This window comes from Moschus berezovskii, chromosome X, assembly GCF_049115385.1.
Source record: "Moschus berezovskii isolate FMDL1 chromosome X, NW_MosBer_1.0, whole genome shotgun sequence".
Taxonomy (NCBI): domain Eukaryota; kingdom Metazoa; phylum Chordata; class Mammalia; order Artiodactyla; family Moschidae; genus Moschus; species Moschus berezovskii.
The window spans coordinates 91,105,479-91,121,034 of record NC_142488.1 but is presented as its reverse complement, the minus strand read 5'-3'; the positions used below and the strand labels follow the sequence as shown (position 1 = coordinate 91,121,034).

The 15,556-nt window shown below is 46.9% G+C and overlaps 1 protein-coding gene across 1 annotated transcript; it reads left to right on the top strand.

Annotated features, from left to right (window-relative positions):
* The first annotated feature begins 5,390 nt into the window (after positions 1 to 5,390).
* ARMCX4 (armadillo repeat containing X-linked 4) lies at positions 5,391 to 15,349 on the top strand. Its single transcript, XM_088833832.1, has 5 exons — positions 5,391 to 5,637; positions 6,593 to 6,670; positions 7,013 to 7,093; positions 7,377 to 7,467; positions 7,811 to 15,349. Exon 5 carries the CDS (start codon positions 7,956 to 7,958, stop codon positions 15,021 to 15,023), a length of 7,068 nt encoding a protein of 2,355 aa, XP_088689958.1. The 5' UTR covers positions 5,391 to 5,637; positions 6,593 to 6,670; positions 7,013 to 7,093; positions 7,377 to 7,467; positions 7,811 to 7,955; the 3' UTR covers positions 15,024 to 15,349.
* Positions 15,350 to 15,556: the final 207 nt, after the last annotated feature.

The following is a 15,556-nucleotide window of genomic DNA, read 5'->3' as shown; positions in this document are numbered from 1 at the left end:
AAAGTGCCCTCCAGAAAGACTAGTCAGTTTACACTCCTCTCAAGCACATGACAGAACCCCTTTCTCCATGTTCTCGTGCACACTGTAAATTAGTAATTAGTGGCAATACAAGATGTTTAAAAAAGTAAGAGATTATCCTTTTAACTCACATTTTATATGTAGTAGCATGCATGTTTTAATCCCAAACTCCTAATTTATCCCTCTACACCCTTTGATAACCATAAGTTTGTTTTCTATATCTGTGAGTCTATTTTGTAAATGAGTTCATTTGTACCATATTTTTTTTGTTCCACAAATAAGGAATATCATATCATAGATTGTTTTTCTCTGTGTTACTTACTTCACCCAGTATGATAATCTCTAGGTCCATCCATGTTACTGCAAATGACATTATTTCATCCTATTATGTGCCTGAGTAATATTCCATTGTAGATATGTACCACATCTTCTTTGTCTATTCATTTGCCTATGGACATTTAGGATGCTTTCATCCTAAATGAATAGTCCTGGCTATTGTAAACAGCACTGCAATGAACACTGGGGTGCATTTTTTCTTTCAGTGCATGCTTGGGACTGGAATTTCTGGGTCATATGTAGAATCCCCATGGACAGAGGAGCCTGGAGGGCTTAGTCCATGGGGTCGCAAAGAGTCAGATATGACGGAGTGACTAAGTACACACATGGTGGCTCTGTTTTCAGTTTTCTTTAAGGAAACTAAAATGGGTTTCTTTAAGGAACCCATGCTCACCCTCTCCACCATTTATTGTTTGTAGATGTTTTTGATGGTGGCCATTCTGACCAGTGTGAGATGATACCTCATTATAGCTTTGATTTGCATTTCTCTAACAATTAGTGACGTTGAGCATCTTTTCATGTGCCTTTTGGCCATCCAAAAGGACTTCTTTGGAGAAATGTCTATTTAGATCTTGTGATTGGGTTGTTTGTTTTTTTGATATGGAGCTACAAGAGCTATTTGTATACTTTGTAGATTAATCCTTTGTCGGTCACTTCATTTGCAAGTATTTTTTCCCATTCTGCTGGCTCTCTCTATTTTGTCGATGGTTTCCTTTACTGTCAAAAGCTTTTAAGTTCAATTAGGTCTCATTTGTTTATTTTTGTTTTTATTTCCATTACTCCAGTAGACAGATCCCAAAAAGATATTGCTGTGATTTATGTCAAAGAGTGCTCTGCTTACGCTTTCCTGTAGGAATTTTACAGCATCCGGTCTTACATTTAGGTCTTTAAATCATTTTGAGTTTATTTTTGTGTAAGTTGTTAAGGAATGTTCTCATTTCATTCTTTTACATGTAGCTATCTGGTTTTTCCAGCACTGCTTACTGAAGAGATATATTTATATATTTTAATAAGACATGTATGTGCAATGTGTAGAAAAGCATTTTTAAAAGTTTATGAACAGGGGAGGTAACTGTGCTTTGATGAGGACAGCAGCGTTAAAGCAGTACTAATGCCTTTTCTGGGTTTGAATGTTGTACTAGAATGTATTCTTGTGGAATTTTCACACAGTGACAAATAAACACATAGTTTAACAGAAAATAAGCAAATAGTGACATGCCCTAAGTATCTTTCCATCAGGATATGCAGACCTCAATCTTTTTGTCAACTATATTACATAAATTTAACTTAATTTACCTAAAGTTTTCCCTCTTCATGGTCTTTTTATGTTGCTTCAGTTTTTTTTTTAACCTTTGCCAGCACTTACATAATTGTCAGGAGTATAAACTAATAAAGTTTGTTGAATGTATATTAGAACGTTTTAAAAATATGTATATCTTTGAATCCGAGAATTTAATTTCTGGAACAGCTTTCTGCCAAAACGGTAAAACAAATGCACAAACATATATTCATAAAAATTCTCATTGCAGTGTTATTTATAATGCTAAACAACTTGAATATTAAATAGGGAATAGGTTAAACAAGTCATGATACTGTCATATCATAGAGTACAGTGTTGCCTTTAGAAACTATAACAGAACCAAAAGTTTTCAGTGGAAATACATTTATGATATACATTTTTTTAGGTAAAAATAGGTAAAGGGATGATATGTGTGAGTTTTTTATTCAAATACATGTGTATACACACACACATATGTAAATGAACAGGGAAAACTCTAGATGGATATATATACTTATAAAATAAAATGGTAACAGCTGTGAAATGTCCCTTTTTTTCTTTACTGATGCTCCTTGCTTTAAAATCTACTTTATCTGATATTGCCATTGCTACATCAGATTTCTCTTGTTAATATTTGCATGGTATATCTTTTTCCATTTCTTCACTTTCAGCCTTCTGTAGCTTGATATTGAAGGTTAATCTTTTCTAAACAGCAAACAGTTATTTTTTAAAAATCCAGCCTGACAAGTTTTGTCTTTTGATTTAAATGTTTAGGCTGTTTACCAGTAAATTAGAGGTATATTTGCACTTAAATCTATAATCTTATTATTTGATTATTTGTTCTGCCTATTTTGTATTGCTCTGTCTCTTTTCTCTTGCTTAGTAATTTTTAAATTCTGTTTCTCTCTCTATTACTTTGTTAATTATACTTTTTTCACTGTAATTTTAGTGGTCACCCTAGAGATTACAAAAGTCATTAAAGTCTATATAGATAACTTTACCACACTGTCCAACATAAAGAATTTCTAAATTTAATATTTGATTCCTTGCTTGCATTCCCTACTCCCATTGTGATTTTGAAGCTTGGGCTTTTTTGTCTGTGTATACCTGCCTTGAAAGCCTAATGATATCAATCCTACATTTCAGCCCTTTTTCATAACGTAGGGGTTTTCATTGATGAACCTTTTATGTTGTTTCATTTTTTTTAACCGGACAGGGAGGCCTGGCGTGCTGTGATTCATGGGATCGCGGAGAGTCGGACAGCGACTGAACTGAACTGAACTGAACTGAAGCACTGCAAGAGATACCCTATTGTATGTATCTTTTGTGAAACTTTGTTAGTATCAGGCTGGCTAAACTCCTAAGAATTGCTTAAAGAATCTGTGGAATATCAGATTTTGCCAAATTGCTCTCCTTAAAAAGGCTGCATCACAGCATCTGCATCCAACAGAGTGTGGAAGTGTCCATTTCACCATAAACCAGTCAACAAAATGTCAAATTTCTAAATTTTGATACTCATAGCTGAAATAGGGCAACACATAGTGGTTTGGATTTGCATTTCTTTGAAGTTGAGTCTTTTTTTTTCATATGTTTATGGGTCACTGGTATTTCTTTTCTGCAAACAAATCCATTCCAGTCTTTGGCACACTTTCTTTGGGTTATCATGTTATTAATGATCAGTAAGAGTTTTTCGATTATTGCAAATGAGCTGTTGACATTATGCTCCTGGGTTTTTTGTTTCTTTGTTTTTTTAAAATTTTACGTTTTAAATGTCTTTATAATCAATTTCTAAATGTTTCCCTCTGATGAAGAGCATAAATTGGTCACAGTCGATTGAGTTCTGAAAAGCCATTAGTGGGTCTAAGGCACTCTGGGCTTCCTAGTTCACCTCCTGAAAAGGCCTCCCCCACACAGGGGCCTCTCACCCAGGGAGCTTCCTTCTGGGGTGTCAGATTTCAATGTTCTAAGAGAGAGGTTGCCTGAAGAGTTTATATTTAGTGTAGGACTCCCCAGCCCAGACAGCTGGTTGTCTGGGGACTAAATTCTGCAGACTTTGTCCCTACCTTCTGGGATTATTCTGAGGAGCTTGCATAGATAGTACAATGAAATTGTAACAGAAGGCAGAGGGTGAAAAAAAACTTTTTTCCTGGCGACGCTGTTTGGGATCCTGTAATCTGTGCCTTTTGTGAGAGAAAAAGGACATGAATTTCAGGGATATTGCCCATAGCCCTTTACCTCAGCCATAGACCCTACTCACTATCTCCACTGGAAGGTGCTGAACAGTGTATGTTTCTGCTACTCGGGGACCTACAGTGCATGAAAGGCAGATAGTGGCGATATCTCACCACTGTCATGGTCTAATGAAAATCCACCTGTTGAGCCTCATTTCCATTAGTGGGATAGCACAGTTGGTCTTTTCCTGGGTGTGATGAGACTCATTTGATTACAGGCTTATGCAAAATCCCAATAAAACTCCTTGAATGGAAAACCGGTTAATCTGGGAAGTCACTGTTTTTTCAGGCACTGGGTTCATCAACCAGGAGTCATCTATGAAGTTCTCAGAGACCTGATGGAACATCGTCAATGAAGCTAGAACTTCAAAAAGTTGTAAACCACTTGTGCAAAACTGCCAAGACCGGACAGCTGAATGTCCTTCCAAAGACGAATTTATAGGTCCCATTGAAAACCTACTGGTTTCGTTTAGGAAAATTTTATATTTAAAATGTTAATAATTACTAGTCTGTTTTCAAAGCTGTGAAATAGTTTACACAACTAGAAAGCATTCTTAAGGTGGCATAAACTAACGTCAACAAATGAATGAGTCTTTTGTTATTTTTACAACCTAATTTGTAAATGTCAAACGAAAATGGCTTGACGCCATTTCCTCATTACAAAAACAATGAATGTGACGTAAAAACGGGAGAAAAAAAAAGGGGCACAACAAAAGAAAGTTAAACCTCTCTACTCGCCTTCCTGACACCCCTTCTCTGGCCCGTGTAGGTGTGGCAGCTACCCTAGGGCAACTGTCTCAGAGACAGTCCTCAGAGAAGCTGCGGAAAAGGCCGGAGCCAAGGCCTGGAGGTGGAAGGGGGGATGCAGACCCTCCCTGGTAACAAGAGAAGGGCAAACTCCAACCGCAGGGAGATGATGCCACTTGTGGGCTCTCAGATTGGAGGGAAACGAGCTGAGTGACGGGGCCTCGCGCACAGCTGGGTGGAGGGGGAGACCGTGCGTGCGGAGGTGGAGGGAGGGTCCTGCTGAACTCCCCACCAGCCCCTGGGAGGGGGGTCGGAGGGCGAGCTCGGCGCTGACGCGGGGCCCTCACGTGACCGCGAGCTGCAGAGCGACGCAGCCTTCGCTGCAGGCGTCACTCCAGTCTGGGTACCAGCTCCCCGCGCTCCTGCGCACGGCGGGCTGGCCTCGGGCCCGCGGCGAGCGGAGCAGGTAAGGGCCCCGCGCACGGAAGCCAGAGCGGCAGCGGACTGGCAACCCCGGAGCTGGCCTAGGGGCTGGGGAGAAAGCGGGCTCAAGTTCCCGGAGCTTTCGCTCCGAGTCTCCCAAGCCCTGCTCCTCCTGCCTAAGTCTGTGCTGGGGAACCCTGGGCTTTGACAGGGCGGATGGTGGGGGGAGTGTCTCAAGAGGGAAATGCTGAGATTGAGATGTTCCTTCTTCTCTGACTCTAATCACGGATCGCACACGTCCGCTCCGCTTCCTGCTAATTTCAGTGGAAGGGACACGCCGCCACGGTGGCGTTTGCAGAGAAAATGGTGGGCCTGAGTGACTGGACGGCGGGGTTGGTGCGGGTGGCGTCTCGCAAGGTGCAGAGGGACCTTTGATAACCGGGTTCCTGAATCCAGAAAAGCGAGTATTGGGATCTGTGTCCTGGGTGCTAGTCCAAGCACTCAGTGCCTTTCCTCTCTCCTGTCTGAGGACAGTGATTCGTGTGGCAGTGTTTGTGGCGAGGCGAGGGAAGGAGAGGAGCAAACTGCACAGGATCTGCGCAGGTTAGTGTGGGCACAGACACTCGCTGTGAACCTTTGAAGTGCTATATGAATATTCTCTATGACAGAAGCTTAGGCGCCGCTATCTAGTTAGTATATAGGGTGGCTCTATAGGGGACTTTCTCTAAACTGTGTTTACTTACCAAACTTACCAAGCTTGGGCTTTTTAACTTAAAATGTATGTTGAAGACCAATAAAGACAGCAACTTTTCTATGGATGCTTTTTTTTTGCACCTCAGATAATACTGCGAAAATACAAATTGCTGTCTCAAATAACTACTTTTTTTTTTTGAGATAACCTTTGCGGGGTAGGGATGGAGATTTTGCAGAAGCAAAAGCCCCCGAGCCCAACACACATCCTGTCTCTTTTGTTGGAGACTGCTAGAGATGGGTTTAAGGAGAAGTAGATGGCAGTAGGCTGTCATTCTAGAGTATAGACTCTAGGGGCCTCCATCTGTCTCCCTGTTTTCCAGTTTTCCAGATTGTTCCACCTGTTGGCACAGGTGAAGGAAATGAGACTTTGGGGAGAAGCCCTAGAATCCTACAGGTGGTTTTAGAATAATTCGACTCTGTTGTTCCCTTTTACCCTACCTGTTTCAGGGCTGGAGAAGCCCTAGGTTTTGTTTGCCAGAGAACAGGTGTCTAAATCCAGATTGTTGTTGTTTTGCTGCCAAGTCATGTCTGACTCTTTTGCAACCCCATGGGCTGTAGCCAGCCAGACTCCTCTGTCCATGGGATTTCCCAAGCTAGAATATTGGAGTGGATTGCCATTTCCTTCTCCAGGGGTTCTTCCTGACCCAGGGATTGAACCCAAGTCTCCTGCACTGACAGTTATTGGCAGGCAGATACTTGACCACTGAGCAACCAAGCCACCAGGGATGCCCAGTAAGGTAGGTACTGGGACCCATGTTTTAGATGCTCAACATTTACCTTTCTTTTTTTCTCTGTTTGTTCCTAGGTCTTCCCATAGGGCAACAGTAGGGCTCTTAACCACTGAAAGCAAAGGAAAGTGGGAGACTGGCCTGGGACTGTGGAGGTTGGTATGAAGATGGGCAGTGCATAGGGGTAACGAGAGGATGGGCATATAAGATGGCTGAGGCTTGAGAGAGTCTCAGTGGAGGGTTCTTCCACTTCTTCTGCACTCTGCCAGATTTCCCCAGTGCTGCCATGCTCCCTGCTGATATCAGTGCAGGAAATGGTAGGAATATTGGGGTAAGGGCGGGCTGCAGTGGGACTGAGAGAAGACTTGAGAGGATGGATCATATTAGCAAATTAGACATGGGCTCTCACAAGGCAGGGATTGGAGGCAGGGATCAGGGTGCTTGTCCATTCTGTGAAGGATCTGATCTCTAGTCCCTCTTTGTTTACTTGTCCACAGCTGGGTCTACAGGTCTGAAAGGCTTAAGATCACTGGAAGCAAGGAGATAAGGAGGAAATTATTCCTGATCAGTATATGCTGGTAAGAGGATGGGGATTGCCTGGGTAGACGTCTAAGGTGGGTTGTTGTAGGTGAGTGTCTATCTGGAGGTATCCAGTGTCCAGTCTGGAGGATACTCAGCCTCCCCCTATTCCAGGCACTTTCCCCACCATCCCTTCACTTACCCCACACCTTCACCTTTACAGTGATAACAGGGAATGGGGTGAATTGAAGAGGATAGGGAGGGGTTTGTTAATAATATATCTGTCATGGTAAACAAAATCTTCACTCCCATCTGTTCCTCCATCTGTCTGTCTGTCTCTAGGTCCACAAATCTCATGAGTTAATAGATCTCCTTTAGGCTATACCTCCAATCAAGAGAAGGAAAGAGGTGGGAACTGCCTTGATCATTACAGGTTGGTATGAGGGTGGGGACCTGTGGGAGTGGTGACCAGAGTAGGTCCAGTAAAAATCAGGGTGTGTGGGCTTCATTCTATCATCCATAGTCAGCGCTACCACCATCTTTTCCACTGTTCCTTTGATGTAAGAAAATGTATATGGAAGTACCCTGAGGGAAATTGTTGGGCACTGGGAAAGATGGAGAGGAGATAAAATAAAGGGGATGGACAGAGAATTTGCTACTTATCCTCTTCTCCCACAAAGCACATCATTTTTACGCTTTCCTATTCTGTGTATCTGTCTGTGTGATGCACAGAATTATAAGAGAAACTTTAGCCTGTTTCCTTCCTCCACTTCTAGGTACATCTCCAGTGGCAGCTGTGGTGGCCTTTGAGTGACTGAAGACCAGCACCCTTGCAGGCTTACATGCAGACCTACTACCCTCTTTTCCCAGTCTAATTGAGCCCCTTTGTATCTTGTTTTTGCCTTCATCAAGGGTGATTACATGGGTCGCATTCAGGAAGTGGGCTTGGTGACTGCAGGACTGATGATCTGGGCTGGTGCCTGCTACTGCATTTACAGATTAACCAAGGGAAGAGCCCAGAGTGTGAGGCGACTTGCCAGAAATGGGTCCAAAGTCAAGATGGAGACTGTGACTGGGATACAAAACCAGACCTTGGCCATGTGTGAAGCCATGGTTGGGACGGAGATTGAGACTAGACCCAAGCCCAAGACCGGAGCAGAAACTGGAGCAAGAGATAGGTCTGGAGCTGAAGTAGAGACTAAGGTCACTGCTACAGACAGAAGCAAAGCCTGTTCTCAAGCCAAGGCAATGGCTGAGGCAGATACAGAGACCCAACCTGAGGCCAAAACGGTGGCTGGAACAGTGATAATAACAGAGGCAGTGATTCTGACTAACGCCAAAGCCAGTAAAGTGGCCATGAAAGAGGCAGTGACCCAAACTGACTGTGGGGCTGGGAAACTAATCAAGAAAGAGGCAGTGACCCAGACCAAAGCTAAAGCTTGGGCACTTGGTACTAAGGTAGAGACCAAGAAAGAAGCAATGACCCAAACCAAAGCAGAAACTCGTATATTGGCTGAAAAAGAGATAGAAATGAACAGAGTGACACAGAATGAGGCCTTGGCAGTAATCAGGGAAGTGACCAAGACGGGCACCATAAACAAGATCAGAAGTGTGGCTGACACCAAGGCAAGAGCCCTGGAAGAGACTGTGAGTGTGGCTGAGACTCTGTCTGAGGTCTGGTCTGGTACCTCAGTTGATGCTCAGGGAAATCCTAATTTTGTGTCCAAGGCAGAAGCTGGAGCAGTCATGAAGCCCTGTTCACTGTCTCAGGCTGTGGCCAAGATCCCAATTGACAGCGTTCTTGGTACTGAGGTTGAGGCCGAGGGGAATTGCACAAGCATGTCTCAGGCAGGGTCTTTGGCAGGTATGAGGGCTTCTGCTCAGCCTCAAGTTGTAGCCAAGGCCCAGACTGAGGCCATGCTTGGGGTGGCAGTTGATGTTGGGGGTAATACCAAGGCCATGTGTGAAGCAGGGATTGGGGCAGATACAAGAGTTTCTACACAATCTCAGACTGTGAGCAAGAAACAGGCTGAGACAGTGTCTGGTGCCAGTGTTGATGACAGGGGAAATACCAATGTATCTAGGGCAATGATGGGAACTGACATGACGGCTGCCACACAGCCTCTAGTTGTAGCTGATACTCAGATTGAATTTGCGCCTGATGCCTGGGTTAAGGGTAGAGGCAGTCCCTATGCTGTATCCATGGTGAGGGCTGGAACAGACACTGAGTCCTATACACAGCCTCAACCTATGATCAGTGTCCAGGCTGATGCCTTGCCTGATGACAGGATTAAGGCTCAAGGCAATGCCAACACCAAGTCTAAAGAAGAAGCTGGGACAGACAAAAAAACACAGTCTCAGACTTCCACCAAGAGCCAGGCTGAGGCTCTGCCTACCACCAGACGTAAATCTAGGAGCAAAGCCAAAGGCAAGAGTAAGGCAGGGCTTGGAATAGAGATGAAAACCTGTGCACAGCCTCAAGCTGGGGTCATGGCCCAAGCTGATGTTTCCCCTGATTCCAGAATTGATGGCAAGGGTGATCCTGATGCCATTTCTGGGACAGGGGCTAAGGCAGAATTGAGGGCCTCTGGTAAGCCTCAGGATATGGCCATTTCCCAGGGCGAGGTCTTACCTGGTGCCCAGAATAAGGTCCAGGACAATCCCGATGCTGTTTTTAAGGCAGGGACTGGGTCAGATACAAAGAGCTCTGCTCAGCCTCAGGCTGTGGCCAGTTCCCAGGGGGAAGCCTTGCCTGGTGTCAAGAAGGCTCTGGGCAGTGCCAGTGCTGTGTCTAAGGCAGGGGCTGGTCCAGATGCAAAGGACTCGGCCCAGCCTCCGACAGATGCAATAGGCCCTGCCCAGCTCCAGGCTGTGGCCAGTTCCCAGGGTGAGGTTTTATGTGGTGTCAAAAATAAGGCTCTGAGCAGTGCCAGTGCTGTGTCTAAGGCAGAGGCTGGTCCAGATGCAAAGGGCTCGGCCCAGCCTCCGACAGATGCAATAGGCCCTGCCCAGCTCCAGGCTGTGGCCAGTTCCCAGGGTGAGGTTTTATGTGGTGTCAAAAATAAGGCTCGGGGCAATGCCACTGCTGCGTCTAAAGCAGAGAATGGACAGGATACAAAGAACTCTGCCCAGCCCCAGGCTGTGGCCAGTACCCAGGGTGAGGCCTTGCCTGGTGTCAAGAAGAAGGCTCGGGGCAATGCTGGTGCTGCATCTAAGGCAGGGGCTGGGCCAGATACCACAGGCCCTGCTCAGCCCCAAGCTGTGGTCAGTTCTCAGAGTGAAGCCTCACCTGGTACTAAGAATAAGGTCCGGGGCAATCCCAATGCTACGTCTAAGGCAGGGACTGGGCCAGATGCAAAGGCCTCTGCTCAACCTCCAACAGATACAACAGGCCCTGGTCAGCCCCAGACTGTGGGCAGTTCCCGGGGTGAAGCCTCACCTGTTACTAAGAATAAGGCCCAGGGCAATCCCAGTGCCATGTCTACAGCAGGGACCGGGCCAGATGCAACATGTTCTGCCCAGCCTCAAACAGATACGACAAAAACTGCCCAGCCCCAAGGTATGGTCAGTTCTCAGGGTGAGGCCTTGCCTGGTGCCAAGAATAACTTCAGGGGTAATCCCAACAATTTGTGCAAGGCAGAGGCTGGGGCAGACCCCATGGGCTATGCTCAGCCCCAAGCTGAGTCTGATTCCCCAGGTGAATACTTGCCTGGTGCCAGAAGTAAGGTCTGGGGCAATCCCAGTACTGTGTCTAAGGTGGAATCGGGACCAGATACCAAAGGCTGTGTTCAACCACAGGCTGCAGCCAGTTCCCAGGGTGAGACCTCGTGTGGTACTAAGAAGAAGGCTCGGGGCAGTGCCAGTGCTGCATCCAAGGCAGGGTCTAAGCCAGATACCAAGGGCTGTGTTCAGCCCCAGGATACAGCCAGTTCCCAGGGTGAGACCTCGTGTGGTACTAAGAAGAAGGCTCGGGGCAGTGCCAGTGCTGCGTCTAAGGCAGGTGCTGGGCCAGATGCAATGGACTCTGTGCAGCTGCAGACAAATACAACAGGCTCTGCCCCATCCCAGGCTGTGGCCAGTTCCCAGGGAGAGGCCTTGCTTGGTGCCAGGAGTAAGGTCAGGGGCAATTGCATTACTGAGTCTAAGGGAGAGGCTGGAGCAGGTATGGTGGGCTCTGGCCAGCGTCAATCTTTAGCCCATTCCCAGAGCAAGACCTCGTTGGGGGCAAAGGACAAGGCTAAGCATAAGTGCAAGGCAGAAGCCACGGGAGATGTCTCTGTAAAGCCCAAGGCTAAGGCCACGCCCACTTCAGAGAGTGAAGGTAGGGCAGGCACTCAGGCCTGCACAAAGTCTCAGTCTAAGGTCCACGACTACTACTGGAATGGGATTGGTGTTGAGGACTGGGTTGCTTCAGAGCGATGGATCAAATTTAGGTTTCAGGCTAGGGATGGATACTGGGAGAATAGCACGTCCTGGGCTGATGATGAAAATGAAGCCAATACTGAGTCCTGGAGTGTGGCTAGGAGTGAGAATGAGGTTGGTATTCAGTCCTGGGCTGGAGCTGGGGACCAGGCCAGTGGAGGGTTCTGGGCTGGGAGTCATGCCGGTCAACAGTCCTGGGCTGGGGGACAGGCCAATGGAGGTTACTGTGTAGAGGCTACAAACAGGGCTGTTGGAGGGTCCTGGACTGTAGCTGAGAACCAGGCCAGTGGGACTTCTTGGGCTGGCACTGGGAACCAGGCTGTTGTGGTGCCCTGGACTGGAGCTCAGGTGAGTGACAGTTCCTGGGCTGGGGGCCAGACCAGCGGGGTATCTTGGACTGGGGGAGAGGCCATTGGAGTATCCTGGGCTGTGGTTGAGAACCAGGCCAATGGAGCATCTTGGACTGGGGCTGAGGCACAGGCTGGTGGAAGGTCCCAGGATGGGGCTGGGACTCAGGCTAATGGAGCCTCCTGGGCTCAGTCTACAGCTGGGAATGTGGTTAACATTGGGTACTGGGCTGTGGCTGTGGACCAGGCTACTGGAGGTTCCTGGATTCTGACTAGTGACCTCTCTGGCGGTGCAACCTGGGTTGGGACTAGTGATCTGGCCAAGCCTAGACTTGCCAGTGAAAGTGTGTCCTGGACTGGGACTGGGCTGGGGCCTGAAAACCAGTCCAGTGGAAAGGCCTGGGCTGTCACTGCCAACCAAGCCAGTGGAGGGTCTGGGCTAGCTTCTGTGAATCAGTCCAGTGGTGTGTCCTGGGTTACAACTGGAGAACAGGCCAGTGGAGGGGCTAGGCCAGGGATTGTAGGCCAGTCCAGTATTGGGTCCTGGTCTGGCACTGGGAATCAGGCCAGTGAAGGATTATTGGTTGGGACTGTGGAGCAGACCAGTGGGGGTTCCTGGACTGGGACTGGTGATCAGTCTCATGGTGGGTCCAAGCCTGGATTTCAGGGTCATGTCAGTGAAAAAGGTTCTTTGGCCCATGCTGGTGGTCAGGCTGATGGACAGTCTAGGTTTGGACCCGAGGACCAGTCCAGTGGAGGGTCCTGGGCTAACTCTGGGGACCAAGCCAGTGGAGGGTTCTTGGTTGGAGCTGCGGACCAGGCCAATGAAGGGTCCTGGGTTGGACCTGGGCATCAGGCTGGTGGTGAGGCGAAGCCTAGGTATGAGGATCAGGCCAAATCTGGAAGAGTATCTTGGGCTGACAGTGCAGGTCAGGCTAGTGGAGGGTCTATACTGGGGCCAAGGGGCCAGTCTGTTGGAGATTCCTGGGCTGCTATTGGAGACCAAGCCAGTGGAGGATCCAGGCCAGTGCCAGAGAATCAGTCCAGTGGATGGTTCTATGCTTGCAGTGGGAGTCAGGCCAGTGCAGGAGGGTCCTGGGGTGGGGCTGGTGGCCAGGCGGTTAGAGGGCCTGTGCTCAAGCCCATGAACCAGTCCAGTGGTGGGTCCTGGGCTGAAACTGAGAGTCAAGCCAGTGGAGGGTCTTGGGCTGGGGCTGAGGATCAGGCTGGTAGCTGTTCCAAACCTGGATTTGAGAATCAGGCCAGTGGTGGAGTGTTCTGGTCGAGTGCTCAGGACCAGGCCATTGGAGGGTCTAGTCCAGGGCTTGCAGACCAGGCCAGTGGTGGGTCCTGGACTGGCACTGGGAGTCAGGCCAGTGAGAGGTCGTGGATTGTGACTGGGGATCAAGGCAGTAACTGTTCCAAATCTGGATTTGAGGCTCAGACCAGTGGAGGAGGCTCCTGGGTTGGCACTGGGGATCAGGCTTGTGGAAAATCCTGGACTGGGTCTAAGCCTGCAAATGAGGCCAGTAGAGCATCTAGCATGGGGCCTGAAGAGCACGCGAGTGGAAGGTCGTGGACGAGCCCTGGAGATCAGCCCAGTAGAGAGTCTCAGGTAAGTGCTGGGGTGGAGGCCAGGGAGGGATCCTGGTTTGGAGCTGGGAGTGAGGCTAGCACAGGGTCTTGGTTCTGGAGAGGGGAAGAAGTTGGTATTGTATCTAGTCCTGGGGATAAAAATGAAGCCAGCATTAAAGCCAGCTCAGTAGTTGGGAAAGAAGCCATCATTGGTTCCAGATTTGGGGCCAAGAACAAGGCCAATGTTGGGTCCTGGATGGAATCTCATGAGGCTGTCTGTATGGATTCCTGTTTGGGAGCTGTGGCTGGAGCTGAGGCCAGGCAGGAGTCTTGGCTGTGGGATGGAGGTGTAGCCACTACGGGGTCTAGGCTTGGGGCTGGGGCAGAGGCTAGTGGACAGTCCTGGACTTTGGCTGGAGATGAGGATGAGCTAAGTAGAGCATCCAGCCCTGATATTGAGGAGATCAGTTTAAGGTCCTTGTTTTGGGCTGACAGTGAGAACAGTAATGCACTCAGATCTAAGTGTGAGAAAGATACCAGTTTTGAGCGTGGGGCTAGACATAAGGTCAGCAACAAGGACAAGCTGGAGGCTGCTGGTGGAGTCGATGTAAAGTCTTGTTCCTGGGATGGTAAAAGAAACAGAAGTGAGGATAAATCTGTGCCTAAGACTAAAGCCAAAAAGACAGCTGAGTCAAGAGTCTCATGTCCGTCCATGGTCTCTGGGGCAGGAGTGGGGTCATGGGCAGGAGCCATGATCTGGAGAGAAATGAAATTTCCGTACCAAAATGAGTCTTGCTTCCCACCTGAAGATGAACTCAGAAAGCAGATCAGGTCTGGGGAGAAAACTCAGCCCTGGGTTTGCCGTTGTAAACGTGAAAATAACATGGATCCACGAGAGCTCGAAAAACTCATTTGCATGATTGAGATGACTGAAGATCCTTCTATTCATGAAATAGCCAATAATGCTCTATGTAACAGTAGTGATCACCCATTTTCCCATGAAATAACTCGTAATGCAGGTAGAATCTCAGTTATTGAAGGCTTGCTTAATAATCCCTACCCCAGTGTTAGGCAGAAGGCTTTAAATGCACTGAATAACATCTCAGTGGCTGCTGAAAACCATAGGAAGGTTAAAACATACTTAAATCAAGTATGTGAAGACACCATCACCTATCCCTTGAATTCAAATGTGCAGCTGGCTGGACTGAGATTGATAAAGCACCTGACTGTTATCAGTGAGTATCAGCATATGGTTACAAATTACATTTCAGAATTTCTTCGTTTGTTAACTGTGGGAAGTGGAGAAACTAAACACCATATTTTGGGAATGCTTTTAAATTTCTCTAAAAATCCCTCTATGACAAAGGACTTGCTCATTGCCAATGCACCAGCATCACTGATTAATATCTTTAGCAAGAAAGAGACAAAGGAGAATATTCTTAATGCTCTTTCACTATTTGAAAATATAAATTACCATTTTAAAAGAAGAGCAAAAGTATTTACCCAAGACAAGTTCAGTAAAAATTCCCTTTATTTCATATTCCAACGACCTAAAGCATGTGCCAAGAAACTTCGCATCTTAGCAGCAGAATACAATGACCCTGAGGTGAAAGAAAGAGTTGAGCTGTTATTAAGAAAACTATGATTAGTTGTAATTTTCCAAACAAATTTGAGTAATATTTTCGTTTTGCAGCTTGGAAGTAATGCACATTGTAAATCGCATTATAATTTCTAAAGTGATGTTGCTTATGATGGTCGATAGCTGGACCATTTTATGAACACCAAATGAATTCAATCTTGTACTGAAAATACATGTGTTGATTTTTACCTTGTCTGGATTGAGATATTTTTGGTATGCTTCATGAGCAGAAACTGAATTGATTCTTCCATAAGTAATCTTTGGTCCTTTGTGTGGACTTACGTTTATACATTTGAGACTTTATTTTTATGTCATCAATAAAGTTGTGTGTTTTAAGCAGAAAAAAAAAAGCCACATCTTTGTCCTTGAACCTATGATCTATTTGGAGAGGCAAGATTTATGGAAACAAAAAGGTACTAGCAGCATGTTAGAGCCTCTGGTCATGGCCAGCTGTTTCCTATTAGTGCTTAAAGGCAGCAGAAACTTCTGCAGGTGACAGTGTTCAGGGAAACTTTTACAGAGGAGGGGGCACTTAAGTA

Bases quoted from the DNA above. Each gene is read 5' to 3' on its own strand.
- ARMCX4 (XM_088833832.1), top strand. From the start codon at position 7,956: ATGGGTCGCATTCAGGAAGTGGGCTTGGTGACTGCAGGACTGATGATC.